Source organism: Talpa europaea (assembly GCF_964194135.1).
Source record: "Talpa europaea genome assembly, chromosome: 12".
NCBI classification, from domain to species: domain Eukaryota; kingdom Metazoa; phylum Chordata; class Mammalia; order Eulipotyphla; family Talpidae; genus Talpa; species Talpa europaea.
The window spans coordinates 91,402,437-91,423,906 of NC_140079.1; the positions used below are offsets into that span (position 1 = coordinate 91,402,437).

At 41.7% G+C, this 21,470-nt stretch overlaps 1 protein-coding gene across 1 annotated transcript; it reads right to left on the reverse strand.

Annotated features, from left to right (window-relative positions):
• Positions 1–1,282: 1,282 nt before the first annotated feature.
• ACSM6 (acyl-CoA synthetase medium chain family member 6) lies at positions 1,283–20,727 on the reverse strand (the record flags this gene model as incomplete). Its single annotated transcript, XM_084250225.1, has 10 exons — positions 1,283–1,444; positions 4,130–4,231; positions 6,639–6,719; positions 7,458–7,581; positions 8,373–8,455; positions 9,191–9,347; positions 12,159–12,302; positions 14,051–14,258; positions 18,110–18,320; positions 20,581–20,727. The coding sequence occupies 10 exons, from the start codon at positions 20,725–20,727 to the stop codon at positions 1,283–1,285; spliced, it is 1,419 nt and encodes a 472-aa protein (XP_084106351.1).
• Between the last annotated feature and the right edge of the window lie 743 nt (positions 20,728–21,470).

The window sequence follows — 21,470 nt, forward strand, 5'->3', positions numbered from 1 at the left end:
AACTATTGATGTAAGATTTGTGGACTTACCATGCAGGTTACTCAGTTAAAATTTAAACATGTATTATATATTTTATTGTCCAGAAAAATATTTCTGTTGTCTTGTTGAGTGAAAAAAAGATAAGTTGTGCTAGAATGTTTCTTAATGAACTCACTTTTACTAGATTCTGTTTATACGTAAGAAAAGAGGCTGGAAGATGATACTCTAAAATATAAGATTGTGAATGATTTTTGCTTTTTAGCATTTTCTAAGTTTTCTTAATTTTGATTTCACTTTAATTCTTTATTTTTTTGTAATATTTGCCCAGTTTGTCCCTAGAAAAACAAAAAACTTTTTTTTTTTACTTTACCAGTGAATTTATTTTTATTTTTATTTTATTGTATTCTTTTTATTGAGATACAGCAGCATTGCATATGATGGGGGCATATGTTCACACCACGGTCCATTGAACTCCCCAGCCCCCCTTTTCTCCTCTTCCCTGACCCTCAGCCTCTGGTAGCTTCTATTCCACACTCAGACTTCTGGGAATTGTTTGGTTTAGTTTTTCTATTCCTTTGTCTTGTTTCTCTATATTCCACATATGAGTGAAATCATCTGGTGTTTGCCTTTCTCCTTCTGACTTATTTTACTTAGCACAAGCCTTTCCAATTCCATCCATATTGTTGCAAATGGCAACAAAAGATTTTTTCTTTTTAGAAATGAGTATATTCACATACATATATATGAGTAGTATTCATATACATATAGAATATATCACCTCTTCTTAATCCACTCATCTGTTGTTGGACACTTAGGTTGTTACCATAACTTGGCTATTGTAAATAGGGCTGCAATGGACAGAGGACTGATATATCCCTTCAAATTAGTGTTCTTGCATCTTTTCTCTAGATACCTAGAAGTGAAATTGCTGGATTGTAATGTAGATCTATTTTTTTTAAGATCTATTTATTTATGCATACAAGAACTTGGGTACAGGTCAGAGGTGTTGGGGGGTGGTGAGAGGATTCACCAGAGACAGAGTGGGGGACAGAACAGGAAGATTGACTGAAGTACACTGCTGAGAGGAGCAGCGGGCGAGTCAGGAGAGGTCTGCTGCACCTTGTGGGTAGCTCCCTGGCCAGGGATCGAACTTATGCTGCAGTGGCTGCAGATAGCTTCATAGGTTGCGCCTTAACTCCTTGCACCACCAGGGTGGCCCTATTTTTTAAAAATTGAGATAACTCCATACACCTGTTTCTGAGGTAGTCTAGAGACCCCGCCCTGCCCCTCCCAGCCCCCAGGCTCAGTAGCAGTATCCACAATTCTTCATGGCAGGTGGCTCCGTGTGGATGGCCTCCTCAGCTCTACCAGTCCACCAGAAGTAGCCGTCTTCATCCATGATGCCTCTGTCCCCTGTGAGGTAAAGCATGTGGTCTCTTGCTGAAGTGTATTCCTCCCAATTCACCTGATGGAATAAGAAATCCAGAAACAGATTTACTCCATTTCCACAAACATTTAATGGTATGGCACTGAGCAGTGTAGCTAGTCCCAAAAAGAGATGGAAAAAATTCACAGATTTCCCCTCTCCAGGGGCGTCCCACATAGAAAATTCCTTTGTTTGGAGACCCCTTTGAGCATCAGTTCCCCCTTTATCCAGCAGGAAATAGGAATAATGAAGGTACCTGAGCCATAATGGGGCAACGCAAGCTTGATGCTTGGCGTGGGTCTAGACAGTGTGTGCAGGGATGCCGGCTGCTCTGCTCAGGCTTGTCATCCATCGAACACAATCACTGTTTTAAATTTGCCTTTAATTTCCACACTGCCCATGACAGACTTTCCATCAGAAGAAGGTGGGTTTGGATTGAGATTCTTACACCAGAAGCACAATGGGGTGATCAGACCTATACCCCTTTGCACCATCAGGTGGTGAATCCTCTCACCACCCCCCAACACCTATGTTGCTTCATCACATCTCAAGGACATCCACAGATTCTAACAGCACTGGACTGGGACGGCTGCTAGAGTCACATGGCGAATTTGTCCAGATTCTTAGATCTAAGTGACAAACCACTTATTAAAGTTCTAATGACTTCTGTAAAACACTATGTAAGCAATTCATTCCCAAACAGTGCAAAAAATACCCCAGTAGGCATAGGAGATAATTTCTTTGAAATTCCCATGCCCTGGGAGAGAAAGACATTTTTAGGTTTCTGTGTATTTAAGGTACATTGTCATAGTTTGGAAGTATTGGTCATTGCCTCTTAGGGAAATCTACAGTATTAAAATATTTTTAATGTTTTACCTAGTTATTAACTCAGGAATTCTGTTTTTGCTATTTTTCCACAGGGAATTATTAAAATGTCATTTAAAGAGTTGAGAAAGGAGGTTCACTGAAGGAATATCTATAAGATAAAATCTCAGGGCTTAAAATTTCCACCAAGAGTGGATATGTCAAATAAATCATGCATTTGGTGGGATATTGTGAAATTAATAAAACTTTTGTCATATAAGATTAGTTGATCTGTGAAAATCATGAGAAGTAAAAAAGCAAGTTACACAATATCAGGTAGAAGTGAAAACACAATTTCATAAAACAGTATATATAAACAAAAAATAATAGAAGGGGATACACCCAAATATTAGCAGTGGGCAATAATTGCAGATTATGAGTGAAAAGAATTTTCTTCCTTGCCTTTTTCTGTATTTTTCAACATCTTCTATATTGAACATAGATCAGTTTTATTGCCATAAAGGCTGACTACATTATATATTTGTTTAAGAATAATTAAAAGAAAATTCTCCATTAGAAGGAAAAAAAAGAAAAGTTCTTCTTTGTAGAAAAATGCCACCTAATTAATGCATGAGGAATGGCAGTTTAAAATCACCATTTTGCATCCTGTATGTTAATAATTGATCCAGGAAAGAATCAGAAAATTACTGGATGACAGTGGATTGGAGAATAAGATAGTCATGGAATTTCACATGGTTACTCCACATATTACTTAATAATCATAAAAGAGGGGGAATGCATCTTGACAATGGAGAGAATTGGTAGTGAAAACCTTAACTCAAAGGATCAAAATTATCATGTTCCAAAGTGGGATAACACAAAGTTTCCCCAATTAGAAGAAATAAGAAATATGCAACATCACCTAAGTAATAGCCTTGCTAGAAATGGATATTCCAAGTCTCATTATGAGGACACAATAGATAAATCTAGAATTAGGGACATTTAACAAGAAAACAGGTCTCTACTTTTCAAGAACGTTTATGTTATCAAAACCAAAAAAAAGGTCAGCTTTGTTTTAAGGCAAAAGAACTGGACACACGAAAACCAAATAAATGATCCTTGATCACATTTTGGATTTACAAAAACTAAGAAATACATTTTGATGACAATGGGAAAAAATAGAAATATACAACAAATATTAGATAAAATGAAGGAACTGTATTTAATTTCTCAGGTAATGGCAATTCAGGACAAAGTGTTGTATTTGCACTGTCTCCCAAATAACTCTTCAAAATCATATAAATGCAAATGAGGCAAGATACTCACAATGTGTGTATAGCTGAGAAGCATGCAGGTGTTCATTGTGCTATTTTTAAAAAAATTTTTGTAGGGCCTCCCCTGGTGGCGCGGCGGTTGAGTGCTGGGCTGCAAAGCTGCCCGCAGGCTCTGCAGCCCTGGTTCGATCCCCGGCTGCCGGTATGGGTCCCACATGGCACGCAGACCTCTCCTGCTGTGCCCACTGGTCCCCTCAGCAGTGTATTTTGTCAGTCTGCCTGTTCTGTTCCCCGCTCTGGCTCTGGTGAATCCTCTCACCCTCCCGCTCTTCTGACTGTACCCAGTGCTTGTATAAATAAATAAATCTTTTTTTTTTTTTTTTTTGGTGGGACCCTCATCGGTGGCCGGGGAACAAACCGGTGCTGCAGAGGCTGCAGGCAGCCTCGCAGCCTAGCGCTCAACTGCTGCACCACCAGGGGAGGCCCAATAAATAAATAAATCTTTAAAAAAAATTTTGTAGATTTGACAATTTGCAAAATTAATGTTGACACAAAAGTATCTGGCAAATCATGCAATGGTCTAGATTGACGACACCATTATTGTAATGACAGTGGGAGTGTTTAGAGAAAGGAAAGTCTTCCTTACCATGTGTGGATAGTACAGTGAGCTGGGTTGCTTCCACTGAACACGAAAGGCAATATTCCCTTCTTCTCCTGGAGGCAAGGTATTTGAGTTTTCATCCACAATCTGAAATTCAGAAACCATGAAGGGATTTTTCCTTGCACAACATTTGTTCTGTTCCTAAAACACCAGGAGCTCTAAAGCCAAGACTATCACCTCACTGTCCCCACAGGGATCTAGGAAATTGCTCGGTTGGTTGGTTGGTGTAGAGACAGCAAACTGAGAGGCAGTGGCTACTGCATCAGAGGGACAGAGTGGGAAAGAGCGGGGTTTGACTGTCTACTCTCCACCACTGACATTGACAACCTGGATCCTTCAGTTCACTAAAGCTCAATTTCCTCATCTAGAAAATGAACACTCTGAATTTTATTCTGAGGATAAGATGAAATATCCAACTAGTACAGACTATTGGGAAGCAGGAATTGCAGGGAAAGAGCAGGTGTGATCATGGAGTGAAGTGGCAAAAGTTACATCCTGACCTCTACTCAGTGATTTTTCACCTCGTAGCAAGTATCTCCAGACTTCTGATAACATTTTGGAATAAATGTTAAATACACACCCAATTTTAAGGGTTATACCCTTCCAAGTTGTCACCTTGGAAAGAAATATTCATTCTTATTCTGAATTGTCCTTGCTGAATACTCTAGATTTTTTTCTATAGGAACAGCCAGCTCTAAGAGTCAGAAAGTCTCTGGGGCAGTAAGAAAGACTTCATGCCTCGAAGACAAACTTGCTTTATGGGGGAAAAACAGGTGTCCAAGTCTAGCAGACAAAATGAATTATCTGGCGAATCAATTTTCAAATGAGATTTGAGAAGTTGATTTTATGGTAAATGGAATTGTTTCCTTAATTTCATTTTTGGATTGTTCATTGCTAGCATATGGAATTTGCTGATATCATTTATTACGTGTGTGTGTGTTCCTTAAAATGCTCTATTTGCAAATTGTTATCATCTTGAATTGAGATAGTTTCACTTCCTCTTTACCAATTTGTATGCTCTCTATTTCTTGTTCTAGTCTAATTGCCCTGGATAAAACCTCTGTGCTGAATAAAAGTGGTAAGAGCAAACTCCCTTGTAAATCCTGATCTTGGAAAATTTCAGTCTTTCACTGTGAAGTGTGATGTTAGCTTTGGGCTTTTTGTAGATGCTATTTATCCTGTTGAGAAACTTCTCCTTTATTCCTTTTTTTTAACACTTTTTTTGCATTAAGTTTATAATATTGGTTTATATGGTTATTTGTGTTTCCCTCCCTCCGCCCCCTTCTGCACACACTTCAAGTATTATTGCTATGGCTCACCCATCACCAAAGCACCTGGGGATCCACCACCTCAATCCACCCTGCTCCCTTACCACTTTATTCTCATCGCTCCCTTCTTTCTCTGGATTCCTCAGTTCTAGAACCAATTTTTCAGAGTTAGTTTTTAAGTTTGGTTTTATCTTTTCCTTTGTTTAGTTTCTCTATATTCTACTAATAAGTGATACCATCTGATATTTGTTTTTCTCCTTCTGATTTATTTAGCTTATCATAATCTCTTCCAGCTCCATCTGTGTTGCCAAGAGCAGCATCAATTTATCTTTTTTGATCGCTGAGTAGTATTCCATTGGATAGATATACCACCTCTTCTTGATCCGCTCATCTGCTTTTGGGCATTTAGGTTGTCTCCACATTTTGGCTATTTAATTAGTGCTGCTATGAGCATGGGAGAGCAATATTTGCTTTGAATTAGTGTTTTTGTGTTCTTTGGGTAGATACCTAGGAATGGCATTGTTGGGTCACACAAGAGATCAGTCTGCATTCCCACCAACAGTGTAAGAGTGCTTCTGTTTTCTCAACATCCTCACCATCATTGATAGTTGTAATTTATCAAATGCTTTTCTCTTCATTATAGAGATGATCATGGATTTCTGTTCTTTGATTCTATTAGTATGCTATGTTATATTGATTGATATCCATATGTTGAGCCAAGCTTGTATGTCTAGAATAATCCCACTTCCATGTGGTATATAATCCATTTATATGCTACTAGTTATGTTTGCTAGTATTTTGAGGTAGATTACTGTGTAGTTTTCTTTTCTTGTGAGCTCTTTGATATCGGCAGTTGGATTGTCTTGGCCTCATTTGATATTCTCACTTTGAGACCAGCCATCAAAACTCCCCCTCATATTTTTGGGAAGAATTTGTGAAGAATTGCTGTTAATTCTCCTTCAAATGTTGGTTGTCCTTACACCAGTGAAGTCATGATTGAAAGTGGAAGTTGCTACTTATTAGCTGGGTAATCTTGGTAAAGTTACTCTAACCTGTTAAGCCTCAATTTTGTCATCCATTAATTGGGGATAGTAATGATACTCTTGTGTTAGGATTGTGGCCATGAGCAAATGAAATAACATTGCTAAGTGGTAAGGACCTTGTTTGGCACTTAGTAAGAGCTCAATTAACAATAACTGTCATACTCATTACCTATGATTTCTTACCTGTACAATATAAGGTGGCAGTGGCTTCCCCAGAGAACCTGGCTTTAATTTCATTTGTTTGGAAGTGGCACAGAGCAGCCCCTGCATTAAAGAAATACAGAAAAGTTTTTGCCTTTAAAAAGGGAGTGAATAAATTGACCTAGCCATTAATCACCAATATCTGATGTCGCCAGGAAAAAAAAAAGATAACCACACCTTACATGCCTCCTGATGGAAGAATATTATATGACCTAAGAAATAGTATAGGAAAAGAAAAAAATAAAGCAGGGATATGATTACACCTCCAGATCTATCTACCAATTGTAAGGAAATACAGAGGAGCCCCAACATGTTAAACACCTTAAGGGTGCAACTAGCAAAACCCAGACTGGGAAATATTTGAAAGGACCAACATCTCAGCAATTTGTTACCTTTTTCAAGTAACAAATTACAAAGAGAAAAAAGAGATAATGAGGAAATCCAAAGACTAAAGATATGTAAGACTATCAACTCATCACAGCAGGTGGACCCGGTGCAAACACATAGCAAACAATAGAACATCACAGTTTCGCTTTCTCCACATCCTCTCTAGCACTTGCTGTTCGGTGTCTTTAAACATGTTCCTTTCTCACCAGTGTGAGAGGATATGTCATTTGCCCATAATCCTTTGTCTTATGATCAAAGAAGAGTCTCTCTAGTTTAAGCCATTTTTCTCCTCATGTATTTAAGATCCAGCTATCTGCACTTGCACCTGGTGCTTTGACCAAGTGTTTACATAGTAAATGGACAAGTGTGGTTAAATGACAGTATTAACTGACTGACCGGCCAGTATCAACCTACAGTTTCAGTCTTCGCATAGCCTTCGTAGATGTTCAACTTAGTGATGCATTTCCAGTTTGCTATCATCCCAGGGCTTATGGGTCCTCCTGCAGACACACAATGCTTCAGGCTCTTGGATCTGTAGCTGGAGGGTCATCACAAGTTATTCTTAGGCTTGGTGAACATTTCTACCAATAACAGGTCTCTTGTAAGGAAGACTCTTGGGAAAATGATACAGATATTGCCAAATACATAGGAGGTACTCATGAAGTGGTCTTGATGTTTTTATTTCTAGTTTATTAAATAAATATATTTCAGACCTTCCACTTGGATCAGTCTCCATGAAGACTCTCATTTGTTTTTCTGGAGTAGAAGCATTAGTGTTAAAAGTGAATGGATCATTTAACTGATAGAAATGATTGACTGATAGAAAGTGGCCAGCCTTCTGAAGGAAGGTCTAAGGTACAATGTGGAGTGAAAAATACAGTGTGATACTCCCTATTTAATCTCTCACCAGAATTAGAATATATTTCTATGGAGGTAGATAGAGACATAAATTTATTTTTTAAAGGTCTAGAAGTATCTCTATTCACTAGAAGAGTTGGCCTTTGCTTTAATGCTGACCTATATTTTACATTCAATATATTTGTCTATAAAATTTATCTTGTTGAAGGTAGACATACAAATTAGTTAGCCACACCCAATCTTTTGATTACAATCAAGTCTTATATTCAGGAGCCAGAAGATATGGACTTTCAAAGTCATAAGGGAAGAAAATCCCTGAACTCTTAAATGGATTTATTGTTAAAAATGGCAACAAGAAAGGTGAATGAGTGAAGGGTAGAATTGGGTCTACTTTAATAAAGTGAAGGTTCCTAGTCTTGTTTGTGATACCCTGAGTAGACATGGACTCTCTCTGGGAAGGTCCTCTCTTACCTGATGAAATGTTTGTGTTGAAGCAATTCCTGGTATACCACTGGATTTCCAGATAGAGTGGTGATGGGAAATCTGTGCAAGGCCTGCACCCCAAAGAAAAAGCCAATCAACATGTAAAGATGGGGATGAGAATGTTGGAGGAAAAGTGTAGGGGAGAGGATCACGGACTTCCAGACTCAGCTGGGACAACTTCCTTATCTTGATGAGCTAAGGAAGAGAATCTCACTTTACCTTTTTGGATCTAAGAAACACTGTGTTCATCAGATGGTAACTGAATGGATACACAGCTAGACATTTACTTCTGGATCCCAGGAACCCCTTGTTTAGAATAATAGGCCTAGATGTTGCTAGTAAAACTTGGGATTGTGGAGGTAGTTTAGGGATCATGGGATAGGGTGCAACAGACCAGGGTTTAAATCCTGGTTTCACCACTATGATTATTTGAGCTAGTTACTCAATCTTTTTAGGCCTCAGTTTTCCTAGTCTCTCCCTCACTGTTGCTGGGGAGATGAAATGATGTTGAAATGAGTTTCAACATCAGGTCAATAAATGATGGCTGATATTAATATTATATCATCTTTATCATTATTGCTTTTTGAAAGTTTATTTTTCGGTAATTCACTGAAGCAGCCAAGTCCTGACACCACACATGGCTCAGAGAAGTAAGAGGACATTGTTCTCAGAAGTAGTGAATATCTTCAAATGACATTCCAAATTTAATTCTTGGTTCACCCAATTTGGGACATTTGAGTCACTGGGTCGTTGCTAGTGCTTCCCTTCTGGCCCTGGCTCCAGCCCACACTGGGAACTGGTCTTACGTTTAGAACAGTCTCGGGGCAGAAGGTTGGCATGTGATGCAGAAACACGCAGGCCCCCCGGAGCCAAGCTCCCAGCACACTGCTCAGTGACAAGCTTCCACTGAGGGCATCCCCCAGATACCAGAAGACATCTGTCGGCTGGAGGTCCATCCACTGTCTAAAGAAAATAAAAAAAAACTTCTGAGTTCCCCTGTGGCAGTACTAACAACAATATAATGATTAGCTATCAGGCGCTAACCACTCAAATGAGAATAAGTACAGGCTATTTATTCAGAGCCGTGGCAAAGGAGTCAGCCACCATCACCTGCATCTTGGCAGAGATGCAAAGGCTGGCAGAGGAGTGAGAAGGCTCTGTAGTGGGAAAGGGGAAGACTTCAGGCGTGCCCTGTGCCCTGGCTGGAGGAATTTGGGAAGGACAGGAGTGTGGGGGTGTGTGTGGGGGGGTGGGGGTGTGAGGGGTTGGGGGATTGTGGGGGTGGGGGGGAGGGAAAAGCAAGAGGTGGGTTAGCTAGAGGTGAGTTGTTCTGTGTGATTGGTGTGACTTTCTCTGCTGGTTCTAAGTTAGAAGGGAGGAAAAAGTAAGGGAAGGTGTCAGTTATTAATCAAGTCTTGACCGTTTGGGGCTCATTATTACAGGGGTTATTTGACTCCCTGCCAGTAGGAGTCTGATGTCCTCCAAGCCTCCCTTAGAGCCAGCAGCTGGCTTCCTGGGCACGTTCTGCATTTGAAGGTTTGGATTCCTGAGTTGGTTGCTACAGATGCTGGGTCAGAGCCTTGTTTCTCTGCGTGGCCTGGCCACTGTCGACGTGTATGTGCAAGCTCTCACACCATGTACTGGTACTGTGACAAGTGCTTTACATGTGATAAGAAGCTGCATATTTTCCTCTCCACAAATAGCAACATGCTCAACACTCTCTCCTTTACTCCTTGTTTTCCTGGCCAATTCATACCGAAGGTCTTTGCATAGCAAGGAGATAGAGACATAATATTCCATTGGATAGTAATGCATTATTTCTTTCTCCAGCTGTCTAGCACAACCCTTTTGCTATTTCAGTGTTACAAGAATATCTTGTTCATGGAATCTTGACATTTTGGACATGTGGCTGCAAGTCTATGGCAAACATTCCTGGAAGTAGGCTGATGGTAAAAGGGCACGTGAGTTTGTAATCTTGAGAAATGCTGCTAACATTTACCTCCAGTAGACCTGATTCTTAAATAAAGCCTACTGGATTGGCATTTTGATAGATGCGGGAACGTCTTCTAGGTATGAAATAGCTCGTTCAAGGCAGTGAGTGCAGACTTGGGATAGGAACCCAGGTCTAGTGAATTCCATTGATAGTCTGGGTTCCATCAGTCTTGTCCATGTTATGGTAGCTACTGTGAATTCCGCTCCAACTACATGCCGGACACAGAGCTAAGCATGCTGTTTTAATAGCTCACTTAAATCTGACAAGTCTAGGAGGCAGATATACTGTTTTTATTCCATGGAAGAGACTCAGTTATGCTTAAGTCATGCCATTACTCTCACTGACAGCACTGCCAGCTAAACCTGGACATGCTATTGGTCGTAAGGTACTTGCTGAATTTAGAGAGTGAAATGTAAAAAAAAAAGTGCATCTGAGAGTCCATAAAATGCAGCATTATTCCATTTAACACATGAGGACACTGGAGTGAGCTGAGATGACATGCCTGAGTTCACACCAGTCATTGACATAATTGAGGTTTGAACCCTTACCTGTTTAACACCTGAGCTACCATTTAGTGCCGACACTTTCCTCGCTCTTGTCCTGGAAACAGGTACCTCCTGGGACTTAGAGCTTCTTCAGAGTAAAGTAGTGTCACCAAAGAAATATCCAGGTTTAGCAGGCAGAGAAGAAGACTAGAAAATGTGCACAGCTGTTGTGCTGGCTGTTAGAAGCTAAATTGCCACTCCTTCTGCCTCCTGATCTATTCATCGCGCTTTCTAGAGTATTGTTATATGATAATATATTCCTGCTTAAAAAACCCTCAGTGGCTCCTTCTTCTCTTTCCACAACTTCGACTGCAGTCAAGGGGACCCTGCGCTCTCTCTAGCCCCTTGCTTTTTCTCTTCCATGCTTTGCCATTTATACTCTGCTCTGCTTTGCGTGCTCTTTGGCACCCTCAGAGCCATATGATGGAACTCCAGATACAAAGTTCACTTCTAATCCTTTATATGCTCCTTTCCTCTGAAAATGATGGCTCTTTCCTCTGAGCCCTGCTAGTACTTTCTCTCTCCCATAGAACCCTGACTTCTGTCATGTATTATAGTTACTCACATACTACGCTTTGCTTGCTGATGAGTCTATGGACTTTTTGAGGGTAAAAACACTTGACTCATCTTCAAATGATTCATCGCAGGCAGGATTGACAGTATGTTTGGGAAACTAAGCCCTCTCAAAACCAAGCTAAAACATCTAAATCAATTACTTCAATGAGTATCCCACTGAAGAGACAGAAATCCGTTTTAGTGCATTGGATTTACCGAGAGACGGTATGAAAAACATTTAGAGCTATTAGAGATTTTTTAAAAGGCTTGTCTGACATGGGATTTTCATCTTAGATGCTGTCTCTAGACCCAAACCCTTCATTAGCTGTGACTCTAACCTCTGTGTTTGTCACTCTTACTCATCCCGGGGCCTGTAACAGAACAGGCAACATATAGCAGTGTATTGTTTTGGGATAATTGCCCTGGGCCCCTCCCTAGTTATACGAACTTACTGCGCTTCCTTTGTCTCTCAGAGTCTTAGATTTCTGGATCTACAATAATTCACTTTTCATCTTTTTATGTACACCCTTCCACTCTTTCATCAGTCCTATTCCTTCTCTCAGTATTGACATTTTCTGCAGTCATGGGTAAGAAACTTCTTAGTTCTAGTCCCATGAAACACTCTCTTGCCTGTACAAGGAAAGAGCTCTCAGGCCTGTAAAGGTTGTGTGAGGAGCGTACCTTGAGGTTTGGCTAAATCCCATTCCCAAACCATAGTGGGATAATGCGACCATTTGGGGAGAACTTGTTGTTCTGTTGGTGAAAAAAATGGCCATTGGCTCTTGACTCTTGGTCCCCACACAGGTCTGCTTAGGAGGGGCGACTCTGTAGGTCACAAAAGAGGCAACAGTGAGTTCTACATGCAGGTTCTCTCTGGTCACCTCACACTTGTAAGAACAGCCTGTATCAAAAAGACTGGAAAACAGCCTATGTTGGCAAGGGTGCTGAGAAAGGGACTCTTGCACACTGTTGGTGCGAATGTATATTGGTGCCCAACCCAGCACTTTCTTGACTCACCTCACTTGATCACTCTAACCCATCCCTGGATCCAGAAACACTTTATTTATAATAATAGGTAGCTAGGGCCTCCCTGGTGGCGCAAGGGGTTAAGCACAGCACTGTGAAGCAATCCCAGCCTCTGCAGCACAAGTTTGATCCCTGGCCAGGGAGCAACCCACATGGTGCAGCAGACCTCTCCTGTCTCACCCGCTGCTCCCCTCCGCAGTGTATTTCGGTCTGTCTGCCCGTTCTGTTCCCCACTCTGTCTGGTGAATCCTCTCATGCCCCCCCGCACCTCTGGCCTGTACCCCAGTTCTTGTATGCATAAATAAATAAAAAATCTTTAAAAAAAATAAGCAGCTAGTCCAAGGACGGTAGTTTGCCAATTTGATTTTCTTTAATTTCAGAGAATATTAAAAATTAATTGGATTTTAAAAGACTTCCAAGACGACCTTGTAATTATAAACTTTAAATCTACAATACAAACATCAAAAGTTAGATACAAATATAGATTTTAAAACTTCAAATTGTTTTTTGATTGTTTTATAAACGCATGCATGTTTAAAAATTTATTTTAAAGTTCAAATGGTATTTCTCTCTGTCACTGAGTATTTGGGTGTTCCTTTTAGTTTAGTGCCAGAGGTAAGTCCTGTCAGTTTGCTCCATCTTGGCCAAGGTGGCCTCTCACCCGGACAGCTGCACCAGCCTGCGTCCCGGTCTTATTAGAGCACTCCCTTTTTTGTGCTCTATTGTTCCTCCAACTGCCAGAGTGTGGTGTCAACAAAGTAAATCCAATCAAGTCCTTCTCTCCAGGGTTTCCCAGATGGCTTCCTGCATAATCTACAGGGCATCTAGTGTCACTGTCTCTTGCTCTTCAACCCTGTCCACCCACTCTCTTACTCACCGTATTTGGCATCCTTCCTGTTCCTCAAAACAGATCCAGGGCACTCCTGCATCCGGCCCTCCTTTCCCTCAGTGATCCCTGTGCCAAGAACATGGTCCCCATGGATTTTCAAAAGGTTGCCATGTTGGCATTCAAATCTCAGCTTAAATGTTCTCTCCCCAGAAGCCACTAAATCTAAAGTAATGCTCCCCTCTCACATCAGGTTACTCCTTCTCATTGCCCCGCTTTGTTTGAAGCTTCTTTTGCAGTCTGTCTTGCTCATTTATCATTTGTCATTTAAAAAAAAAAAAATCCCTGAACAAAGACCTCAGTGGGACACAATTTGGGCTAAGACTTGAATTTGCGCTCTCCAATTTTCAGATCTAAGGCTCCCAAATTAATGCCATTACTTTATTTTAACCTCTTTGTGTTTTTCTTGGTCAACCTTCTCCCAGAATTAACACTCCCAATTTTGGGAGGTAAGACTTTCACTAAGACTGAGAACTTGTAAGACAGATCAGGCATTCCTGTGTTGGGAGTGTTCTCCCGTCAGACAGACATTACTGACCAGACGTTACTGACCTGCTCCCCTCTCTCCTTCCACATTACCCACATTGCTTCTCACATATGCCTTCCAAAGTCGGACATTTTCTTGATTTTAGTGCCCTGTTTAGTATCAGTGCCCGCTCACCGCATCAAATCCCTGAAATCCAACCATCCATCATAGCTCTTATCTGATACCAAGAGCTTGGTCTTCAAGGTGGGGCAGTTGGACAGCACAGAGTCAACAAGTGGAACCACAGCCTCGTTGACCACAATGCATTGGGCCTTAGATGTGTGCAGCTGATAGAGAATCTCCTTGGCAGTCATTTGGGGTGTTCCTGGCACAAAGGTGATTCCTACAAGAGCCACAAAGGAAGATTTTATTCATATTTTTTAAGTGAGAATATCTCCTCGAGTATTCTGGCAAGCACAGGTGGTCTCTTGAATACTATCTCTCTCTGGGATATAACCTCGCCATTGGGCCAGCAACAAAATGGCAGCCAGCGAACAACTGAGAAGTGGGGGGGCACCGACCTTTGTTATCATTTACCTTTTCCCCTTCAAGCAGCCCATAATTTCCATGGGCTACTTTTCATGGGTCAGATAGTTATTTGAAATGTAGGCTGATTTTGAAATTGAGTGATGCAAGGGGGTTACAGAAAGGCCCTCTTTGTTCTTTCTCCCTTGCCCGACAATGGCTGGTGTGTGGGTTCCTGGATTTGCATTAGACACAAAATGTCCTTCCTCTGTTCATGGGCTGTTCCTTAATCTTCCTTTCATCCATATGATACTTATTTTGGGCTAACTAGGTGAGAGGCACAGACTGGGTGTGTCTGCTGCCCCAGATTGTTCTACGATTGTGTCAAGCAGAGGCTTCCCTTGACTGCTCAGGTCTGGAGAGTTTGAATATTTCTGGAAAAATTGATTATGATATTGCCTGTCTTACCATAATGCTTATACACCCTGTTACAGACTTACTAATTTTCTAAAGGATCTGGTTTACCAGTGCAGACATTTCCCACCTCCTCTAAAATGGATAAACAAAATACAATACACACATACATGGGTATATATGTAAAATGGAGTACTATACATCCGAAAAAGAATGGAGTATTAATACATGCTATAATATGGGCAAATCTTAAAAACATTGTGCTCATGCTCTACCAACTAAGCTAGCTAGTCAGAGCAAATGATGAAATTTATTTTGAACTACGGAAGGTCCTCGTAGCAAAACAATCCTGACAATAAAGAACACAAACGGAGGTGACATACTTGCTGACTTCAAACTATGCTACAAAGTGAGAGTAATGAAAATAGCATGGTATTGGAATAAAAACAGTCACACAGATTAAAAGAACAGAGTTGAGAGCCCAGAAATAAAATCACACATATAAGGACAACTTGTTTTTGATAGAAAAGCTAAGAACAATGGAACTAGGAAAGTCTCTTTAATAAAGAGTATTGCATTTCTGGCAAGAGTATGAAATTACACCACTATCTAATACCATATACAAAAGTTAATTCAAAATGGATTAAAGACCTGTATATAAGACCTGAAACAATAAGATATGTAGAAGAAAACATAGATGACATACTCCTTGATATCAGCCTTCAGATGAGTTTTGGTACTCACTACAATGGCAAGGCAAACAAAAGTAAAACTAAACAATTGGGACTACATCAAACGGAAAAGGATCTACACAGCAAAAGAAACCAGCATTACAACGAAAAGATATCCTACTGAGTGGGAGAAGCTATTTGTATATTATATATCTGACAAGGGGTTAATATTCAAAATATACAAAGAACACATAAAACTCAATAACAAAAAAAACAGTCCTATTAAAAAATGGGCAGAGGATCTGAATAGACTTCTCTAGAGAAGATGTCCAGTAAGCTCATGAAAAGATTTTCATCATCTGTTATTATTAGAGAAAGGTAAATCAGAACAAGGACATACTAGCATACAACCAATAACATGACTATTATCCAAACGACAGGGAGCAACAAGTGTTAGGATGTGGACAGAAGGGAGCCCTTGTAAGTGCTGGGAATGGAAATTGGCATAGCCCTTATGGAAATTCTTCAAAAAATTAATAACATAATTACAGGGCCTCCCTGGTGGCGCAAGGGGTTAAGCACAGCACTATGAAGCTGTCAGAAGTCTCTGTAGCACAAGTTTGATCCCTGGCTGGCCAGGGAGCTACCCACATGGTGCAGCAGACCTCTCTGATCTCACCCACTGCTCCCCTCAGCAGTGTATTTCAGTAGATCCACCTGTTCTTCTCCCCCCTCTGTCGCTGGTGAATCCTCTCACCCACCACACTGCTAGCCTGTACCTCAGTTCTTGTATGCATAAAAAAATAAATCTTTTTTAAAAAATAACATAATTACAATATGACCCTGAGATTTCACTTCTGGCTATTTATCAGAAGACTAGGAAAGCACTAATTCAAAGAGACATAATGTACTGCCAAGTTCATTACAGCATTATTTATAATAGTGAAGAGCTGGAAACAAACTAAGTGCCCTCTGACCAGTGGGTGAATAAAGAAGATGTGTTGTCTATACACAATGGAATAGTATTCAACTTGTAAAAGGTGAGATCTCGCCATTTGCGAGAGTATGGCTAGCCCTAGAGGGGATTAGTGAACTTAGCAAAATAAGCAAGACAGCAAAAGATACATGCTGTATGCTCTCACGCATACGTGGTATACCAAAAAACCAAACAGATGAACTAAGCAGAACCATTCATATATCCATTGATCACTGTAAATCATTTTAATTATTACCATGTAAATGGCCCCTACCCTGCTTTGGACTGATAGCTGCAGCCTCCGCTGGACACGGCCACAGAAATCCCTTCATATAACTTGACCTCAAATGAAAGAGCCGCTGGGCCCGGGCCAAACGGGTCCGTGCCCCTCAGGATAACCTAGTCCAGTGGGAACTGGGAAGACTTTGGGATCCCGGGTGTACACGAGCGTAGGGCTGGCTCACTTCTTTTTTTTTTTTTTTAAGATTTATTTATTTATGCATACAGGAACTGGGGTGTAGGCCAGAGGTGTGGGGGGGTGAGAGGATTCACCAGAGACAGAGTGGGGAGCAGGACAGGCAGATCTACTGAAATACAGTGCTGAGGGGAGCAGCAGCGAGACAGGGGAGGTCTCCTGCACCATGTGGGTAGCTCCCTGGCTGGTGAATCCAACTCGTGCTGCAGTGGCTGGCCATAGCCAGGTAGAGCTCTTTAACCACTGCGCCACCAGGGAGGCCCCGACTCACTTCTTTCTCTTCGGTCTGTGCCACCACCTGGCATTCTCAAGGGAATTTGCTCTTTGAATCACTTTTTTCAGGTTTTCCTGACTAACAAACCTGTTAGCAGGCAAAGGCAATAATCAACTACGTCATTTTGGACAACTCCTAATGATGCAAGCTTGGACCATCTTAGAGACAATTATTTGAATTTCACGGGAGTCTCCCAATTACTAAAAAGAAAAAAAAAAAGGATGCCTGTATTCTGTATTGTGAGGGGAGAAGACAAGGAGGCCTGAATTAGAGTGGGATTTTTCATCAGTACCCTCACATCAGTACCCCTGCGAGATTGCCCATGATGGAGGCATTTCCTGCTGGTGATATTTTCGCTGGAGAGTGAGTCTCAGAGGCCTGTCAGATGCCACAAGGGGAAGGACATCCTAAAAGCATCCCAAACCTCACCTCAAGATCATTTGGGGGTTCCCCAGGACTGTCCAATATGGGAATGGAGAGGGCCCTCTTAGGACTGTCCCCACGCTCTTTACAGATGTGGGAACTGAGACCCCAAGAGGGCGAGGGGTGTTTGTTCTGTTCCTTGATGTTGACTGTGCTTGGACAGAGCTTTATATTTCCTTGAAGCCACGAATGGCCTGGTAGCCTAGCATGCTACATGGATTATTTGCTTTTTAATTCTCATAGAAATGCAATAAGACTGGTTCTATCTCTCTGCTTAGTTCATAGACAAGGAAACTGACTCAGAGTGGCCTTACAGTACACTGTAAGTGTGGTCAGTGGTTGAAGTGGGGTTCAACCAAGGCCTGTTTAAAGACCCCGATACCATGAGAGAAATTCAGGAATTGAGGGCCATCCCTTTAACACCTCTCCATGGCGTGAATGATTTGAGGCCAAGATTCCACCTGAACTCCCACGTGGGGTCCCTCCCCAGCCTCACCTAACCGCACACAGGCCAGGAAGATGTAGTAGGTTTCCGGTGCGGGGCCCAGGATTATCATCAGCCGGTCCCCACGGTTGAGGGCGCAGGTGTCTGAGAGGATGCTGGCTGCCTTCTGGGAGAAATGACTCATCCTCTCAAAGCTCCATTTATCCTCTTCTCCTTCGGTATTGACTTCCCAGAGAGCAGGGTGAGCCTCCCTGTGTCCATCCTAAGCGGGATGATATTCAAAATATTTGCTATTAGTCAACATGGACCATGGCTCCTGGAGGCCCATACTGGTCAGATACCACTCTTGAGTGGCCAGATCTTAAAGACAGTCCAGGATGCTTGGGGCCTTGGCAGCAGCGACTATTTCTCAAGAGGCATGAAATATTTTAATGTTTAAGCAACTGGCCTGCTGGTACTGAGGGGTTTCAACAAATGTAGAGGAAACTCGACATTGGCGGTGTTGAAACAGCCTTGCCTAGAAGAAGGCAAAGACTTCCCAGGGCGCCATCTTGTTTGGAGAGAAAGAGCGTCTTCTTCCCGACCCATTCTAATTTTATTTTGGCCCCCAAACATACCTTATTGACTACTGCAATTTATTTTTCAGTGGGGCAATTTTTGAGAAAGAAAGCCTCTATTTTCCAACACTGCTTCGTGGGGGCACAGATGAAGGATCCAGCCCTTGTAAGCATCTCCTTCCCGACGAAGCTTTCCTCTCCATTCTAAAGGGTGGGTTTCCCTTCCCTCTGGATGATGGAGGAAGAGAAGTGGCTTCCTCCTCCCACCCTCTTCATCGGCCTTCCCTTCTGTCCTCTCTCTCCTCTTCTCTTTTCCTACTTCTTTCCTCTTCCCTGACCCCACTTCTTTCTCCCTTGTCAACCTCTTTCCTCCCTCCGTCTCTTTATCTCACCTTTCTCCTCTTTCCTGCACTGACATTGGCCTGGTCCACAGGATCCTTCTCCATTTGGCCATTTTAGAACCAATCATTACAACAGGGGAAATGGGGAGTGGGCAGGGTGTTCCCCAATCCGTCCTCCGCACATGATGAATAAGGATAACACACCCAGACCCTCTCTCCATCAATTTTCTGTTTGCTTATCAATGATGGGTTTTTTTTTTTTGGTGGTGGCAGGGGTGGGGGGTTTTGGGGAGGACTGTGGGGTGGGGGGGTGTTCCAGGGCCAGGCCGAGAACCCATAGCTATTTCCCCAGCTTCCTGAAGTTTTCATGTGAGCTGTTAAATATGAAACCATCTGCAATATGATTTATTCCTGAGGCCGTGGGAGTACTTCTCATGTTCCTGATCTAATATCCTTGTCTGACCTCTGGCAACTCTGTTCCAACTCAAAATCCTTCGGTAGCTCCCGACACCCAATCACACCAGTTCCAAACTCCATCCCTCAGTCTTCAGGCCCTTTTTGGTTTCAACAGCTTCTTGCCTTTCCCCCCTCAAAACTGACTACTTTTTATATATTCATTTATTTTTATTTTTTTTTCATCATTGTTCATTTTTCAACAATATTTTCTTCCCCCCCCCGCCCCAGGTGTAGTCCCCATAGAGTTTCCTTCCCCAATGCACCCGTGCACCAGCCCCTCAGTCCCCTGTGTGCCTCCCTCCCTCCCTCTGATCCCTCTCCCACCTCCCCTGCAGGATGTCTCTGGTTTATAATTGTCTGCTTTTGTTTTGTGGTGTTTTGTATTGTTATTATTTTAAGACATCGGTGTAAAAAAACTCACTACTTTTTTATATGACCCTATACTCAGTCAATATACCCCTGAATATTTCTCATAGTTTCTTATTGTCCTATTTCTACTCACATTTTCTTTGCCTACAGCTTCTTTCTCCATATGTCTTTGTTGAAATTCTACCCATTCTTCAGGATCCAGTCTTGTCTCCCCGCTTTACAAAATCTTTCTAAATTCCATCACCCAGATGTAAACTTATTTCCCTTTGTCCCTCCTGCCTCTTACCCTTTGTGGTTCTCTCTTGCTTAGAGAAAAAAAAAGAAAGCATCCAACTGTGAGCAACTCTGGGGTTGGGTCTCTAAAACTTAGTGCTGGGAAATGCTCAGAATAGGTTTGTTGAATGAGAAATAAATCATATCATTCTGACAATAATATTTACAAGTGGTGATAAAAACGTTAAGAGTATTTGAAAGCTGTTAAATCCTATGCTAGGCACTTTTTATTAATTGTTTCCTTTAATCTTCTCAACAACACTTTGAAACTAACATTTACATTTTACCAATAAGAAAACTAGGCTTTAGGGGTAAAAAATTTGCTCAGATTTCACAAAGCCAGAATTTGAACACAGGTCTGTCTGGCTGTCACGCCTGCGTTCTTAGCATTTTGCTATAACATCTCTCCTCTGGATTTATATTTTCTAGCACCAGGCACAGAGAGGGTTTGAATTTTATCATCTTTGGTTGTAAACCCCTCCAGTTGGCCCTGGCCAATATTTCGAAGTTAAAACACAAGTTTTACCTTTTCCAGTTGGGACCAATGGTCCAGCACATCCTTTGCAAAATTAAAGTGCTGGGGCACTGCTTGGCCGAGGGTCCTGTGGTCAAGAGAACTGAAGGTCCAAGTGGCAAATTTTCTCTTTGGCTTGCAGCAGGCTCCACGTCCCATTCGGGCACACTGGACCAAAGAGAAGAGCTGGAGCTGGCCCCTCATTTGGTTCAGACGGGGAACTGCCTAGGCAAATGGAAGAAAAGGCAGGGTGGATGGGTGGCTCAGAGAGATAAATTTGAGGTTGGGGTGCTGAGAATGAATCCATAAAGCAACATTTCTCATGTGAATGCATGCAACAAATCTCTGAAGAGGAAGCAGATTAGTGTAAATATTTACCAATGTCAAAAGTCTGTGTGGGGAGCTTCCGGTGTTGGAAGGAGGGTGGAACTGTTGTCTTCTGTCCCCTCTACTTACAATTTGTAAAGTGGCTATTAGTTCTGAGGAAAGAGGCATCTTCCTGACCATAGAACAGACAAGTCTTGGTGGACTTTCATTGGCTCCTGAGCCCAAAAGATAATCACCTTTGCTTTTTGGAGGTGGGGCTTCAGGACAATGAGGTAAGAAGAAGCAACAGATGCAACTTGATTTTTAATATAATGCCAGGAGAAGTAGGTCACAGGCTGCAATGCCAAGTGTGATAGGCTATAAAAGACAGAACTTACATAGGATTTTATCACGCAATATTGTAGAACAGGAAGGAGATTGATCAGCAGGTAAAGGGAATTAATGGTATTGAATCCAAGTGGATATTTAATCCATTAAAAAGTGATGTTTTCTTTTAGAAATGTGCCCATTTCTAAATATGGATTGCTTATTCTAAAATAGTGATTGCCTCTCCAGACAGAGTAGGTGGTGGAAAT